Here is a 17,242-nt window from a genome sequence, read left to right as displayed (position 1 = left end):
TCAGTGTTATTTTCTGTTTATATGTAAATCTACTAAATTATGTAATGTATTCTTAACTAGATCAATATATGAGTTTTCGGTCAAAAGAGAGCAATTAAATTTCCAATAGCCTTTTCCCCTTTCATTTTCAAATAATTTAATTGTTAACAAAACACCTGAATGGTCTGTTCTATAACCTGTAGTAATTTTACAATTAGTTACATAATTCATCATATCCTCATTTACAAGAAAAAAATCTAACCGTGCTTGCTTTCTTGTCGGAGATTTTTTCCTTTTTCCAAGTATATTCTCTTTTTATTGCCATTTAAAACACGCCAGACGTCTACATAATTGTAATTGTTCATTAGCTCTAAAATACTCTGTCTTGCACGCAGGGGTTATTAAATATTTGTGTAAATTTTCATAATCTACTGAAGGATTAATAAAACGATTCCAATCTCCGCAAATTATCATCGTTATCATTACCAATTTCAAATATTTTTTGTTTAATATTTTCATAAAAAAGCAGGTTTTATCATCATTTGCACCATATATTAAATTAACGAGAAGTTAAGTCTGAAAGTTTTTTCGGCATTAACATATCAAGGAATAAGATAATTTCATTTTTCGTCACTGTATACATTTTCTACTTTTTGCTCAAAATTATTTCTAAACAAAATCATTACCCCTCTACTATTACGTTTATATGGGGCTAAAAATATAGGCATCATATCCCCATTCATTTTTAACAAAGGAACATAACTTTTCTTCAATGTGAACATCCTGCAGACATATAATATTATAATCTTTTTTCCTTAAATAATGAAAAATATCATCTTAATAGTTTTGCTTTTTTATATCTTACATTATTTATTTTATGATTCGTTTGTCAGTGCTTAAACTTTAATGGGTAGAGAAAAGACCCTTATCTAAATTGTTTCATGAAAATCAAATTGTGCACAAGTTTTGATTTTGGGTTGATTTGACACAAAAAAGTCATTCATTTCTATAACAAAATGTCGTATATTTTAATGCGTTTGAACCTCACAAATAGGGGATAACAATTTTACCTTGCTTCTTTTTCAAAGACAGTTCTAGGTAGAAGATCTCTGTCAACATATACTGCACTAGGATAGTACCACACAGTGAATTTACCATCAGCCAAGGCTGCCAACATATTAGTATTATCATTCCACGACAAGGACATTATCATTGTACCTGAAAATATACAAGGTTAGTCTGTCATACCAGTTGTTAGAATCAGACGAAAAAAAGATTGACAAATATGTTGCACAGAAAATTACTTTACAAGCGATCTATGGAAAATGCAGGTTTAAAATCATGTCTATTATATTTGCAGTTATTTTACACAGTTATCTAACCATGTAGGGGTTAACCTGTGTGGTTTATTACAAACATGTGAACAAAATACCCGTTACTACTATAATATGCCATACTTAAACACATGTTATCTTTAAATAGAGTTTGTACAAAGCCAGTGTTAGCTTCTATAATGTAAGGACTTTTAAGGCATATTAAGTGTGACCTACTTTTAACATACTCTTCAGTGGTAAAAATTATTGTGCTAGATTCATCTTCATTTCACACATTAATAACTTAAGAAAGTTTCACAGTCAACGTATTCTTTGGAAGGGAGCCTAAATACTTCTTTTAATATCAAAACCACTTTTCTTTTCTATTCCAAATTTAATAATTTGCCTAATTTTGAAATCAAATCTTCGTGCAGTTTTTACAAATGGCCATATACAAAACTCATAACTTCACAACCAGTTTAGCGGATGCTTTTTGTTCTAATCTATATTAGCTACCGGTCAAATTATTTATTCAAATAAAGTTCAATAAATATCAAACATCCACAAATACAATAATAAATGAGCACAAAATCTTGCTAACAAAAGAAGTAAAGAAAGTCATATATTAATAAAGATAATATACCTAGTTTTACAGTTTTTCTATCTGTACCAAACACCCGTACTGAGGTAAGATACAAGTCTCTGTTTTTATCTATAATGGCAAGACGCCTTTCACCTCCAGGACCACATTGATCTAGTGCTATCTCCATAACTTCTAACTGTATAAAAACACAAAGTTTAAAGTCAATTTACGTTACGTTATTTATATTAATTGTCACTGATTTCTACAAATGTTCATTTCTTCATAAAAATTTAGCAATAATTTGCTTTAAACAAAAATGAAAATGAATTTTAGAGGATGTTATAAATTCTATACTGATTAATTGAACTACTAATTAATTCTTAGTTTTACATACTTAAAGTTAAGTCTGCTATTAGTGAGTCAAAATGGAACTCTCATCATCTTGAAGAATGTTTAAACACTTGACAATAATTTTGTAATATTTTTCTTTTTGTTTGTAACGTCAACATTGTACAGATCAGATGAAAACCAAGCAAGCTCTAGTGGTAAAATTATAACTCATTTTTGTTTCAAATCCAGGCAGAGTCCGAAGTAGAACCACTGACCTTTACACAGACCTTCAATATCCATGACGGATAGTTTTCTTGATATGGGATTCAAACAAACTTATGCTGGTCTAGTATGCAAAATTATCACCATTAACTCCTGGCCACTGAGACCTGATAGGAAATAGCTTACCTTATGTGTTATAGGTTTTCCATCACCTAAAGGTTTACCACTCAATGCATCAAACACATATATCACTGAAATATTTCAATAAAAAATAAATACAATCTGTTCCTCAAATTCAACATGATCTAGAAAAAAAACTATAAAGCAAATGATTTCTAAAGACAGCAGCTCAAGTAAATTTGTTTGAATGTACTAACACAATAGCCTGCATACTCTATTAACTTATACCAAACTATAAAAAAAAAGTAACACCACAAACAGTAAAATTGTATTACTCTCAAATATCTGGCAAATTTATATTTCACATCACATTCTCCGGTGTAAACTTGGTCATAAGTTAGTATCTAGTATCTTAACATACCTTTTTCATCAGCCTTGTCTCTTATAGCAACTGTATCATTACTGATGGAAACAGTCTGTGAGTTAAGAATATCAGCTCTAAGACCGGGATATTTTGGCGAGCATGCTAATCTTCCATCATATGTGTACACGTAAACCCCAGCTACATCTATCAGCAAGAAATGTCTGAAATACACAGAGAAAGCTGGTAAATATCTCGTATTTCAATATCAAATTGGTTAATACAAATGTATATTCGTAAAAATGTTACTGAGATTTAACATTTCTTGTGGAAAAAAACATTAAATTATGTGCTTCACTTGTCACAAATCTAATGTTGAAAAGTCATATTGTCACGTAACGGGTTAAGTCCTTCTAAATTTAATAGGGGTTAACCAGTTATTGCACTAAGGTAACGATATGTAACATTAGTTAAACAAAGACACACTAAATTTCAAAAATAAAAATTGTTGCTTTTTTTCTGCAAAAAAATCTTGAAAGGGTGAACATGTGTTTTATAATGTTGTAATAATAGATCCATAACATATAAAATACTTATCACCTAAAGGAAATACAGCTGAATGTGAAATAATTTGTGTTAAAAGTAACAAAATAAAAACAAAGTAGTATTTTGACTGCCATACAAAATAATTATAGCTGTACTAATTGCCAAAATGCAAAGACACAAAAGTGGCTCAGCTTTATAGTACGAATTGTTCTGAAAACTATAGCATGACTTTTTGTTTTTAAATAGCATTTTTGAGGATAATAGGCTTTTAACATAATGAGTTTTGATATCAAAATACTAAAATTGAACAGCCAGCTGTGTAGAGTTTCTTCAGAATGCTTACAAAAGCATACAGACTAACTAAATACTATTAGGTTATAATGCAGAATGGATTAAACATCAAGAACCTTGTTTGTAAAGCTATTAAATAAAACACAAACTTACTTTTCTGCTTGCATTATAAGAGATACATTGCCTTCCTTCAGATCAAAAATCATAGGTGTGTTGAAATTCTTCGTACTGAAATTGTTCAAAATACTATATATTAAACAAGAAAATACTGATCTAAACATTTCTGTCAGCCAATCAAACACATGCAAAATGTTCACAATAATGATTAAACATTAACAATCAACAAATCAAACACAAAATGCATCACAACATATAGCTGACAGTATCTTGTCAGCTGTTTATAAAATCGAGTTAAATTTAACGACATGAAAAAAATAGATTTTGATACATGCCTGATAATAGGTATATCAAAATGTCCAGCATATAAATCAATTATACAGAGAATTAATGAAATACCATAAAATAGTGGAGAAACTAGTAAGGCAACAATCTTTACAAAGCATGAAACTTATTCAGATAATCATATGATGGACCGTAAACTTAAAAGTAAATTCAAACTATTAAAGTTCATTACCAATTATAACAAATACTTATTTCCCTCATATATAAATAATGAGAATATTTACTAAGTAATTAGTTAAGACTGTTGAAATAAAAAATAAAATAAAAATTAAAAAAGACAATTTCTTCACATAAGCTCAGATATGTCAGCTGAATCATAACTGAACATTATTTTCATATTTATATCAGTAAAACAAAATGTGCAGTGAAACCATCACTGATAAACCTTACTGTTGTTTAACTGACTGAACTATCCAGTTTTTCTTTATGTTTGTTTCTTTGTCGTTTTTTATTCATCATATTTTAATTAGAGTTTTAAAAAGTGACATTTAAAACTGAATAACTTCAAAAAATAAAAAAAATTTAAAAAAAATGCAATAAAAAATTAAGAAGGAACAAAACAGTTAAATGAATAATGAATAAACAGTAAATATAATTAATATGAGAACTGTTTACCAAAATCTTGCATTACTTGCTTCTCCACTATATCATGAACAAACAAACATCACAACACTTGCAATTATTAAATGAACTGGCATATACATTGTATAAAGGCAATAGTACAATCATCTCACATTACACATACATTTACATGTGTACATATAAATTGTGTAAATGTAATTCAAAGTAAGATTAGGTTAAGATTACTTTTCCTGTTGTATTAATTTTATGAAAGATATATGGAACATTTTTGGTGCATCCGATATTATTGTATTTTATTTGCTATAATTATTGAAATATTAAAGAAGTATAATAAAGCAGTAAAGATAAAAGAGACTACAGTAGAACTTCTATGAGTCGAACTTCGATCAGTCGATTTTCTCGATGTGTCGAAGAAAAATTAAAGTCCCGACTTTTCCCCCTATATATTCCTTATAAAAACATATTTATGAGTCGAGATTTTATGTGTCGAATTTTTCGATGTGTCGAAGTTTTATCGTGGTCCGTGTTAAGTAAATCTAGTGCAATTTACCACAAATCAGTCGAAGTTGTTCGATTATTTTGACACCGTCGATCTCGAGACATTTTTCACACCTTATCTGGCTGCGAAGAGGATTTCCAATCAACTTGTGTGACAGGTGTTAATTACACAGCCCTGTGTTCAAACAGCCTTTGTTTGCGATAAAATGTGTGATAAAATGCTTTAATCGTTACTATTTTAATTGCCGTAGTGGTATTTGAAAGTAAACAGTGAGAACTACTTTTATTTGATTACATCCTTGACCCGGTGTCGCTTGAGAATAACACGCGAAATATATACTATAAGTTGGTTAAGTTATCGCCCTTTCGTATTGTTACGCCTTTTGTAACTCTATTGTATACGTCAACAGGTAGTGCAAATAATTAGCCGTGAAAAACGTTATTTAACATGCTATATTTATCATTGTAAAATGTGAATATCAGATTAATGATGGAAAAAAACATGAAATAGGTTTCGTTATAGACTAGTCACAGGTTTGTCATGGAATTGAGAGCGATTCATGAGTTGACGTTCCGATGTGTCGAAGTTTTGACGCAAGTCCCTTAAACTTCGACTTACCGAAGTTCAACTGTATTTAAGGACGTTTTCAGGAGTTTTCATATAGACATATAGGCAAAATTAAAACTGTTCTATCTGCTTATATGTCTATATGAAAACTCTCGAAAACGTCTTTAATGCTGAAAAGAATTTACCATTGTAATCAAGTTTTTGAGACGAATAATTTTGTGGTGTACTTTGAATTTGTCCAGTAAGGACAAACCAGGGATCAATGCTCTGCCAAAGCACTCAAAGGGTCAGGTTATTCCTTTCTAGAAGCTAATAACATTTGCAGAAATGTATAAAATTAAAATACACACAAATATATTCCTTTGCCATTCCTCTGCATTGCTCAAATCTTTCTCAGTACGAAAGCAAATCATTTTGGAAAAAGAGGATGTACTTAAGGTGTTTGGGTAGGTGGGTGTTAGTGCAAGTGTAGATAACGATCTAACCTGTATATATAGCACTGTGCCGATGTTGCTACAACAAGGTGATTAAATGCTAATGATGCTTTGATTACACGATCTCTGAAGTCAAGTTTATCATATGTCTCGTTCAGTACATTTCTCACAACTATCTTTTTACTTTCTGTAACTGTCGCTTCAAAATTATTCCACTCTAATCTCCTGTAAAACATAAATTTACATAATTAATTAGTAATTTAATAGCCAACGACTTTATTCATTAAAATAAGCTTACTAAGTGATACATTTATTACAATAGACATTATCTGGAACTCAGCAAATGTGGGTTTATCCCAGCTAATACATAGGTACAAACTTTTACAGTTATAGATTCATGGTACACTACTCGTCACAATAGATTAGTTAACCTTTTACGCTGTAAAAGTTTGTTGTATCTACAGATAAGCTGGGAAAAAAACAAATATTCTTAAGTCCAGATTTAGTTTATTGAAAGAACAGCCAAATATAATATATATTTATGGCCACATTTTCAAATTACAAAATTTTATGACTTCTTTGAATATTTTTCATAATTTAAGAATTTTTGTATCAAATTATGTAGAAATTTGTAAATGAACAAACCAACTTGAATGATACATTACACAATTAAACTATTCTTAGTGTAAGAGCCTGGGTAATGTAAATTTTTTAAGTTCAAAAAGGGTAATAATCATGTTGAAACCCATGTTAAGAGTTATGGGCCTTGGACATTGACCGCCTTTTATACTCTCAAATAAGAGTGTAAAGTTCCATATCTTTATCATGTAAAATTTAAACCCATTCCTTTTGGTAGTTTTGAAGGTCATACTCAACCAGCTTCACCAAGTGCGATGGCTATGCCAATGCCTGAGTGGTACAATAGCTCTCTCTATTCTACAAATAGCCAAGCTAAAAATGAATTTTATATGCTTGATAATCAAGCTTAAAAAATCTAAATGGTTAAGTTGTCATTTTCCAGCCACCACTTATCTTCTTTCAATATTGAGGTAGAAAGTCAGTTTTATAGCTAAGATTAATGACATACCTTTCTAGTATATGACCAATGAGAACTTGACCGTTCCCACAAGCTCCTGCCACTTGGGTTCCGTCACTTGACCAGCTTAACTTGAACACACTACCAGTATTAGGCTTCTCCAATGCATACGACCACTAAATTAAATTGGAAAATAATTACAATGGGTTTTTTATGCAAAGCGTTCAATACAAAATCTTTTATGTTTCAGACATGTAAATGCAACTTACGAGAATAAAATCTGTCTCAAATGTCTTAAACCTTTTTTTCCAGAAAAATTTACTTCCAACAAAAAAATGGAAATATTTAAGCCACAAAATTTGCCTTGTTGGGATAAAATTGACAGATTAAACAGTATTCTATTCTTGAATTAAAAATTTATTGTCTCTGATTGGGAAAAAACAATTGGAATCAGTCAGATAGTCTGACCCTGTAAGATTGAGAAAAAGACATGCACCTAGGTCTTTAGAAATATGTAAAACATTAGTGTTATTTCAAAATTGTACATACTGAGTGAATAGAATAATTTCATTTGAAACTTAATTTTCAGAATATAAAGATATACATACCCCAGTTTTATCACACAGTCGCAGTGTATTAAATGAGCCAACAGCAAATAGTTCACCATCAGGAGTCCATGCCACAGATGTTATAGGGTAGTCATGTACAGAACTGCTGTACATTAACCGGCTATATGTGTCCCATACCTAAATCATAAAATATTTCGTTGATTATATATTTTACATGTATATTGAGTCCTCAAGTAAAACAGTGAAAGCATCTGTGCATCATGATAATCATTGTAATTTTATTAAACGACTTTTTTAAATAGAATATATGATTTTTTTTTCCGCATCAAGACAGTTTAGAACATACAGCAACTTGCCACCATTACTGGTGGAGGAAGACCTGAGGTGCCAGTCTGTACATTATTGCAGCCACAAACAGGCACCAACGTTCTGTAAGCTAGCTGGATCTTTCTCATACATTGCCTCACTAGAACCTACAGCAGTGAGAGCCAAGTAGTTTGAAGTCAATGACCATAACCACTTGGCCATGATCCCGCTAACAATACCTGATTCTCTCTCCCAATAATACGGGGAAGTCAAAGTCTGGGCCCGCGAAGTAAATGTGTACATTTAAAAGAAAATTCAAATAAAAAACAATTAAAAAATATAAAGAATTCTATACCTATCAATGAAATTTTCAGTGCCAGTTCTAGTTAGGCGCCGGCATTTACAATATAACTCAATGATAAAAGGCGGTGTATACCAAATAACGGAAAAATCTCAAACCTTTATCAGATTATTAATAGATCGTCGAGTGATTCCGAGTGGACAAACGGAAGTGGGTACATATAATACCGAATGACACCTTTAAATGGAAAAATGAAAGGATTTTTTTACCGACTTCCCCTTTCATAGGCTTTGCCTAATTTCATATTAATTTTAATTCTCTTAATGTGTTACATTACATTATGCAAAGTAAACTAAAGGAAACAACTTGTAGTGTGACTTTCAGTGAAAATGTGGTTATTTCCTCAATTTTCTAGATTTGATTAATTTTCCTGAAACATTTTACCCAGGAGTAAGCTTTTTATTTAATAAACTTCCTGAAAACTTAAACCTCATATGTGTAAATGACAGCTATCTTCCTTGAACAGTGAGAAGCATAGTCTACCCAATAGGCCAATATTTTTCAAACCTCTATAGTACAAGTTAAGATGTAAGGCAATTTGGTTCACCTTGTATCTGCAGTCCTCCCCTCCAGACAGAATGAGATTATTTACTGGGTTCCAGTCTACTTGTAATATAACACCTTCATGTGCTTTCCACATTGTTGGTTTCGCATTTGCTTGCAGAGATTTTATCACAAGTTGTCGGCCATTTGTAAACAGAACTTGGTCAGAATCTGGCCCCCATGCCACTCCATACACGGCTGTACCTGAAAATGAGAAACTAAATCATGAAAGAGCTTGACATATATTTTCATCAGTGAAAATATCAACTAATTAGTGCAGTAATGAAAGAGAATCAGAACTCAATATATACAGCAATATCATATTTTTCTATAAGTTACTGCGAAATTTGTTCATGTCAAAGCCATTAACTCTGAACCTGCTGGAACTGAAAGTGATTTTTCCACCTGCAGGGTTGACCAGGTTCTATTTTGTTGGTAGCTAAATTTTGATATTTAAATGAAATTAAATCCCTTAAACTTTAAACTGTTCCAAATTAACAACAAAGCAAATCCATCTTACAAATTAAGCTGATATAGGGATGAAAGACTTCCCAGCTTAGAGGCAAACCTTTGTGCCAAGCAAACTTTTTTTGTATTGTTACCATATAATTAATATCATACTTTATTCTAGTTTGTTTTGTATATTTATGTTACAAATGGCTTAAAACAATGGCAAATTGCTGAATGACATTAGAAATAAGAGAAAACAGAAGAGAATCATACTGTTTTGAGTGAGTGTTGATCTAAGCATGCCGCTGCGTGACCAAACTTTAACTTGTCCATCCTCCCCAGCTGTCAGTAATGCAGATCCATCGTAACTCCAGCGGCCAGATAACACAGCACCTTTATGTGCCTCAACACTTTTCTCAACTCGTCCTGTTTTACCGATCAAATGAAACTTTCCTGGAATAACAAGTGCTATTTAATATAGTGTCTAATAATGAAAATCTTAGCAACACAATTTTAATAGATGTAGATCTCATTTCAATCTATTTACATGTACATGTAGTATTTAAATACTTTCTTAAACATTAAATTCACACAATCAATTATCTAAGTTTATCCTATAGTGGCAAGCCTAACTATACATTCCTCTGGCTCAATGCACCATTTCAGACGCTTAAAGAACAAGTGCAGCAGAAATTAGTTAATACACAAAAACAAAGTTTTGTGATTGTAATCTGTCAAACATTGTGATTACAAATGTACACAAAATTTATATGTCAATAAAGTGAAATTCCTTCAAAAGTGAACTTACCATCTGTAGATGTCAGGCAGAATAAATCAGACCCAGCTTTCTTTCCCCCACCAGTTGCTGCCTTAGGAAACCAGTGCATATCTGTAGGGAAAACATCCTCTGGTAGTTTCACTAATGAAGTTGTTTCATTATTTATAAGATTCCACTTCAGTATAATATGGTCATCTGCCCCAGAGAACAGTTCTTCTGGAGTTGTCCATCCAACACAACTTACAAGTTCAGCATGTATGATTTGTCAAGGAATTTAAACAAGTGATATCAATTCAGGAAATGTTGATGCTTTTTGCTTAAGATGACAAAATGAAATGGATAATGTTAGAATTATCAGGCCTCGAAGAATTTTTGTAGTGTCACCCACCCAACAAATATAAGCACCTTTTACAAAATGTACTTGCCCTGGATTTTGACCGACTAAAATAGTTAGTCATCGTAGCTCAACAGAGTGAGAAAGATAGTAATGTCCAAAATCATCCCTTTAAAAAAATCTTTAAATAAAACAATGTTTGCAAAAAGTAAGTACAGCTTTAAATTTCCATTATGTGAAATACAGCTAATTTTAGTTTGGTTGCTTGTTCTAGCATGATTAATACGGGGAAGTCAAAGACCGGGGCCGTGAAGCGGGTCCGGGCTTTGGCTTGCCCGGCTATAGACTACACGTGTATATTTAAAAGAAAATCAAATAAAAAACAATTAAAAATATATAGAATTCTATACCTATCAATGAAATTTTCAGTGTCAGTTCTAGTCGGGCGCCGCCATTTACAATGTAACTCAATGATAATAGGCGGGGTATTCCACTAACGGAACAAATCTCAACTTTTCGGATAAATGATAATCGTCGAGTATTCCGAGTGAAAACGGAAGCGGTGCATGTAATACCGAATGACACCTTTAAAACGGAAAGAATGAAAGGAATTTTTAACGACTTCCCAGTTCATTAACTACAGATGACATTGCTCGTAGTGTTAATCTTGGTCACCAGGTTGATATGGCGGTGCTTGACTCAAAGTGTCACATCAGCGTCTCTCTGTGAAAATGCAATATTATGGTATATGTAATGAAACCAACTTGTGGATTAATGAATTCCTTAATGGTCGTTATCAACGAGTAGTAGTAGACGGAGAATCATCAAGACCGTCACTGGTATCATCTGGCGTGCCCCAGGGAACCGTGCTTAGTCCTGCATTGTTTTTACTATACTGTAAAACACTTATTGTTCGCGAGAAATTTATTTTCGCTAATATTCGCGAGTTTTCTAAGACGCAAATTCATATTTCTCGCGAATATTTCACTTTGTCTATACACTTGTCCAAATATGAACACTATCCGAATATGCGTACACATGGATATATATCTGCGGGAAATTATCGAAACCAGTTCTAGTTACATAATGTAGCTATTCAAGTATTGCAGCATATACATATCGTACAGATTACTGGTATGAAATATTTACCTGTAACAATTTGGTATTATTGAGGAAATGGAAAAAAACTTCTTCGCTGCATATTACCTGTGTCAAGGAAGGTAACAGTGACTTGCACTAGAATTAAGTATAAACAAATTAAAGCGTCTCACAAAATTTTAATTTTAGTCCCCACATAAGGTACAATCACCTTCTTAATGTACCTGAAAAAACCCCCCAAAAATACGATTTTCAGAATAACTGTTTTGGTATTTGGTACAAATACTTTAGCACCTGCGAGTTGTTTGTAACATTTCTATTTATTGTATCCTATTGTATTGTACTACAGTTTAAGCCGGAGGGTGAACATAATCGTTTACTATAGGTTAGGCAAATTACACAGTGAACACATATCAAATAATTATCAAATTTTATTGGCATATTTTAAGACTTAACAAGAAGATTAGCAAGCTATCAGAAAATTGATACAGATATAAATGCATTAGTCGCACAATAAACGACGCTAAGTTAGTGAACGGACGGGACAGAAAATATCTGAATGACATCGGGTTTCCGGTTTCACATTTTTCGGGAAGACGCGAATTCATGTTGACGCGAAATAATTATTTTGGACATTTTGCCTTAAATTCCCGAAATAAGGTTATCGCGAAAAATAAGTGTTTTACAGTATATTAACGACATCGCTTCGGATATAAAGTCATCAATTCGCCTATTTGCTGACGATTGTGTAATTTATAGACCCATACTCACCAGTGAAGATCATAATATTTTACAAAAAGACCTGGACACTTTAGTTGATTGGAGTAATATCTGGCAAATGGAATTTAACGTCGATAAATGTGCAACCATGTCTATAACAAATAAACGTAACAAATCTGTATTTGACTACAAAATGAAAAATCAATCACTACATGTTGTTAAATATCATCCATATCTGGGAGTTGAACTAGCAGATACTATGAAATACAACCTACACATCGATTCAATCACAGCAAAAGCTTCTAGTACTCTTGGTTTCATCAAACGGAACTTAAAACATTGCCCGACCACAGTAAAAGAAAGAGCTTATCAAACTTTGGTTCGACCTAAACTGGAATATGCGTCACTAATTTGGAATCCCCAACAACTTAATACATCAAAGAAACTTGAACAAATACAACGGAACGCGGCAAGATTCGTCATGAATAAACCATTCAATCGTAACAATCCATCTAGCGTAACATCAATGCTACATGTACACGACCTAAAATGGCCAACACTTGAACAACGTCGTCAGTGTGCGGACTTAATTCTCATGTATAAAGTGTTTAATAACCTGCAGGGTTAGAATTTAGCAAGATTTTCTACTTGCAGATTTTTGCAAGTGATCAAATGTTTAACTGGCAATATGAGGTAGTCAACTAGCATTTCCATGATAATGTATTTTATTATTATTATTACATGTATTATTATTATTATTATTATACTTTATAGACAATCATGAATGACAATGTATTTTGATCATCTGATATGACAAATGATAATAAGCTCGATGTCTATTGAATATCAGAAACATCTTTATCACGAATATACACAGACCTCTTTTTGTAACGAAACCATAGGAACCATCTAGGAACACCCATCTTGGATGCTCTAATCAAAAGTGTTTAGCTGCTATAAAAATTCCATCAAAATATAGTCACAGAAAAAAAATAGAGCAATCGAAAATTGATTTATATAAAATATAAGTTTTTTAAGGTAAACGTCATCAGTTACAGCAGGGGGCAGTTGCCAAGCATCATCATCAGCTCAGAAGATAAAAAATTATGTAAACGTACAAATTGAACAATCACTTGCAAATAAATGCCAGCTAGAGTAATTTTTACTGGCATTATTAGATTTTAACTGGCATTTTGCCAGTATGCCAGCTTAAATTCGAACCCTGACCTGGTGGCTGTACCAGTTGAATACCACCCACAACTATCAACAAGATACACAAACTCGGTAAAGTTCGTCACTTATCACTGCAGACTTAATGCGTACAAACATTCATTCTTTCCAAGAATTGTACCTTATTGGCACAACTTACCAGCTAACATCACAACTGTGGACAATCTGGACAGTTTTAAAACTGCTGTCCAGTCATACTTATATGTGTAAATTATTAAACATCGTGTATAGTGTACAAACATGTTGGATTTTACTTCACACTACGTTTTCACATTATTTTTACTCGAACGCCTGGTGCCGCACATGGGGGGACAGGTTTTTAGCTCACGTTTTATGGAGCACATTTCACATCACCACTCGTTGCTGATGTCTGCACAGCGGATTTACAGACGAGTTCAACATAGAAGTAGAAGCATAGGCTTTGCCTAATTTCATGTTATGATTTATTCTCTTTCACAAAAATTAAAACAATTATCGAATATCAACTGAATTATTCTGCCATATTATTTCATATTTAAAATTTTTTTACCTCAATATGATATATGTTCATGGATGGTGCAAGTAAGGAAAACGCTAGATAATTTACCAATAGTTCAACAAAGACTTAGAGAAAAACGATAAAATAACGGTTGTTTACAGAGTTGTCAAGTGGGTGGGGTAAATTTTACTCTGTAAAAACGCATTCAATATTTGAATTGCAAAAGGATATGTTTCGGTTCTTTCTGCAAATTAGTTTTGAGCCTCATGGCTCTAAATTATCCACTATAACAGTAACAATGAAATCCTATGAATATTTTCAACTATCACAGTTGAAAATATGAAAACAAACTTATTCTCAACTCAAGCAGACAGCTACGAATGGAATTTTCGTATCGCGCATGAGCGGAAATATACTTAAAGCATTTCGGGAAAATAACTACGGAAGTCGCCATTTGTTTTCACTGGAGACCAATACAAGACTGCATGAAAAGTTGATTTCCTCTTTCTTCTGACAATCACATCTTTGAAAAGATATGTGAAACAATATATTCCATATTTTTTTTTAAAAAAAACTATGGGTAAGTTTTATGGTAACATCAAAATAAGGTTTTATTCACTCAAAACACGTAATAATAACGATTCGTCCCATTCACGATTCGCCCCATTTTATGCAACGTTAGAAGAAAATTGGATAATAAGATTTTAATATAACAATGGTCAGTGTACTTGGAATCTGAAATTGGAAAAATAACAAAAGCAGTATTTCTGTTTGAAAGTAGATATGTAAAGCAATAAGTAAACACAAGTTAAATCAAATAATTCATAAATTTGTAACAGTTGATCTAGTCACAGAAATATATACAACGGATAGGAAGCTCCGAAAATAGACGGTAGTCAGATTAAGATCCACAATCCTTTGCATGCTTTGGTGGTAATCGGGGTTTCCCGCTAGTCTCCGATTCTCGCGCTCTTGTTAAACTTCTGCGATATCCTTGAACTATTGTTTACATTGCCGACATGGATTTTCATCAAAGAAATATTTGTGTGGAAAAGTGTGTATTGTACGTTTTAGAAAAAATAATTATTGCTTCTTATATAAGTAGAAAATGCTTAGTTCTTTTTTGTCAATGTACCTCAGGGAATTCAATAAAGACAATATGGCAGTATTTTGGCTACTTTTACCCAGGATGCATCAAATCTCGGAAAATCCTGCAACATATGATAACTTGCATTAACAAAAATCCGTCGATACTTAATTTAACTGTGACGTCACAGTTATTCTTCTCCCTCTATATTTTTAGCTCCATGATCTAGTTCTGGCCTCCAAAACTTTTTATAAGCCGCTTTTTTACATTTTTGTTTTTCATCTGATGCGGAATTAAAGTTTTAGATTAGACCCATTACGAAACCTAACCAGAATAACATATGTTGACTGACCTTATATTTCATTTGCAAATACCCTTGTCCCAAATAATTCTTAGCATTTTGCGATAAAAACAATTATTCTAATATCGATCTATACCATTTAAAATATCAAATCATTATTGCCGTCATATAAATTGCATATTTAACTGTGAAATATCAATTGTGCCGACCATGATTTAAGCAGTGATTTTTCTCACTTAATTTGGAAGATGCCTTAGCCACATGATTTTAGGAAGATATATCACTAAAATTACTAATTTGTGAAGTAAAAAAGCAGGTTCAAGTTCAGATTTTTGGGAAAACTGCATGATTTTAAAGAAAATTTCAATTGGGAAGAGGCCTTTTATCGGAGTCTGTTATATAAGCAGGAAAATCACTGTTAAGGAGGTACTTGAGACCTCATATGACGTAATTCGCAGAACCGAGTAGAGTAGAGTCATGTACTATATTTAGAACATCTTTGTTTACATGATTTCAATATTTATTATTCAATATAATTTTTATTTATTTTCTTTAATTTTTAGTACTTAGATGAAATTATATTGAATACAAAAGTCAGTATATCATATTTTTAATATCTTTAAAAAAGTTATTTTAAGTAATTAAAGTTAGAAGTACATGGGTTCTGTTTTCTTAATTGTCTGCGCAAATTAAACTGTTAAGGTCAATCTCGTAATCACGTGGTCAAACATTTTGGCATTATGATGGCCAAGATCTGAATTTTTTACTGGCAATATGGCGGCCAAGAGCTGAATTTTTTACGTTTCGGAAACTATTACATTTAGGTAGTTTTATGTTCGCATAAAGTTTTTTATATGTCCATCCTTGGCTTATTAACAGATTATACACAGTTTTATCAAGGTATGCTTCACTTTACTTCGTGGCATGTTCGATGGGTGAATACGAGCATGTCAGAATCCTGGCACGATTATTGATGGACTTTCCCAACAGGTCTGTCTTCAGTGTTCATGTCATGTCATAGTTTATAAACACTAAAACATGTAAGCTGAATACCTTAAGGTACAGTTGATCAATATGTGTCTGGACTCCTTTTGTAGTGTGCTTACAGTGCTATCATATAAATGAATTTTGATTCTTTTATTTCTTTAAAAGTTTAATTTATTAGATCCTTAAAATATCTTTTCCAGACTCTCCTGAGGGTAAAAATGCTGATGCAAAGAGTACAGCAAGTAAAACATCTATAAATGTTAAACTACCATCAGCTCAGGGTGCAGAGGAGAAAAGAAAAAATGCTGGAAGTCCAGGTCAGAGGAGGACACCAGCTCATTTACAGGTAATCATCACTTTAATTTAACCCTAAACCTGCTGAATTTGAGTAATGGATTTCAAGCCCTGCTTTGAATTTGGAACAGTCCATTTGATGTTTAATGAATTTCAAAGTGAAAATACAAAATGTGAGCAGCCAATACTTAAAAGCCTGGGCTTATTCTGCACAGATGTATAGGCTGGTCTTGGAAAAGCTTATCAAATAAGGTGTGCAATGATTCAGCTTTCTCTTGTTCAGATTCCATTGTCAGTTATTGCTTTGTGATTCAATTAATTTTGATTTGATTACCCAGGCCATCGCATATTGTTATCATGATTTTTTCTGTAAGGGAATAC

At 32.3% G+C, this 17,242-nt stretch overlaps 2 protein-coding genes across 4 annotated transcripts in view; one reads left to right on the top strand and one right to left on the bottom strand.

Moving 5' to 3' along the window:
* The window catches only part of LOC132758694 (intraflagellar transport protein 80 homolog), a 28,920-nt gene extending 14,383 nt beyond the window's left edge, over window positions 1-14,537 (bottom strand). The window contains exons 1-12 of the mRNA XM_060750385.1: window positions 14,426-14,537; window positions 10,363-10,589; window positions 9,828-10,007; window positions 9,109-9,308; window positions 7,934-8,071; window positions 7,377-7,501; window positions 6,341-6,514; window positions 3,899-3,973; window positions 2,969-3,132; window positions 2,614-2,678; window positions 1,936-2,071; window positions 1,050-1,197 (exon numbers count right to left, since the gene is read on the bottom strand). Coding sequence (XP_060606368.1) covers window positions 1,050-1,197; window positions 1,936-2,071; window positions 2,614-2,678; window positions 2,969-3,132; window positions 3,899-3,973; window positions 6,341-6,514; window positions 7,377-7,501; window positions 7,934-8,071; window positions 9,109-9,308; window positions 9,828-10,007; window positions 10,363-10,589; window positions 14,426-14,460 — 1,667 coding nt within the window. The 5' untranslated portion in view covers window positions 14,461-14,537. The remainder of the gene's footprint in view (window positions 1-1,049; window positions 1,198-1,935; window positions 2,072-2,613; window positions 2,679-2,968; window positions 3,133-3,898; window positions 3,974-6,340; window positions 6,515-7,376; window positions 7,502-7,933; window positions 8,072-9,108; window positions 9,309-9,827; window positions 10,008-10,362; window positions 10,590-14,425) is intronic.
* Window positions 14,538-14,611: 74 nt separating this feature from the next.
* The window catches only part of LOC132758698 (uncharacterized protein CXorf58-like), a 77,795-nt gene continuing 75,164 nt past the window's right edge, over window positions 14,612-17,242 (top strand). For 2 of the 3 annotated variants that reach the window (XM_060750391.1, XM_060750392.1), the window contains exons 1-2: window positions 14,612-14,772; window positions 16,768-16,913. In XM_060750391.1, coding sequence (XP_060606374.1) covers window positions 14,769-14,772; window positions 16,768-16,913 — 150 coding nt within the window. In that variant the 5' untranslated portion in view covers window positions 14,612-14,768. The remainder of the gene's footprint in view (window positions 14,773-16,767; window positions 16,914-17,242) is intronic. The other variant, XM_060750390.1, reaches the window with a different exon arrangement.

This window comes from Ruditapes philippinarum, unplaced genomic scaffold, assembly GCF_026571515.1.
Source record: "Ruditapes philippinarum isolate M1 unplaced genomic scaffold, ASM2657151v2 ctg2098_1_1_1_1, whole genome shotgun sequence".
Lineage (NCBI taxonomy): Eukaryota > Metazoa > Mollusca > Bivalvia > Venerida > Veneridae > Ruditapes > Ruditapes philippinarum.
The sequence above is the reverse complement of the archived record's forward strand: the minus strand, read 5'-3'. Positions and strand labels throughout refer to the sequence as shown.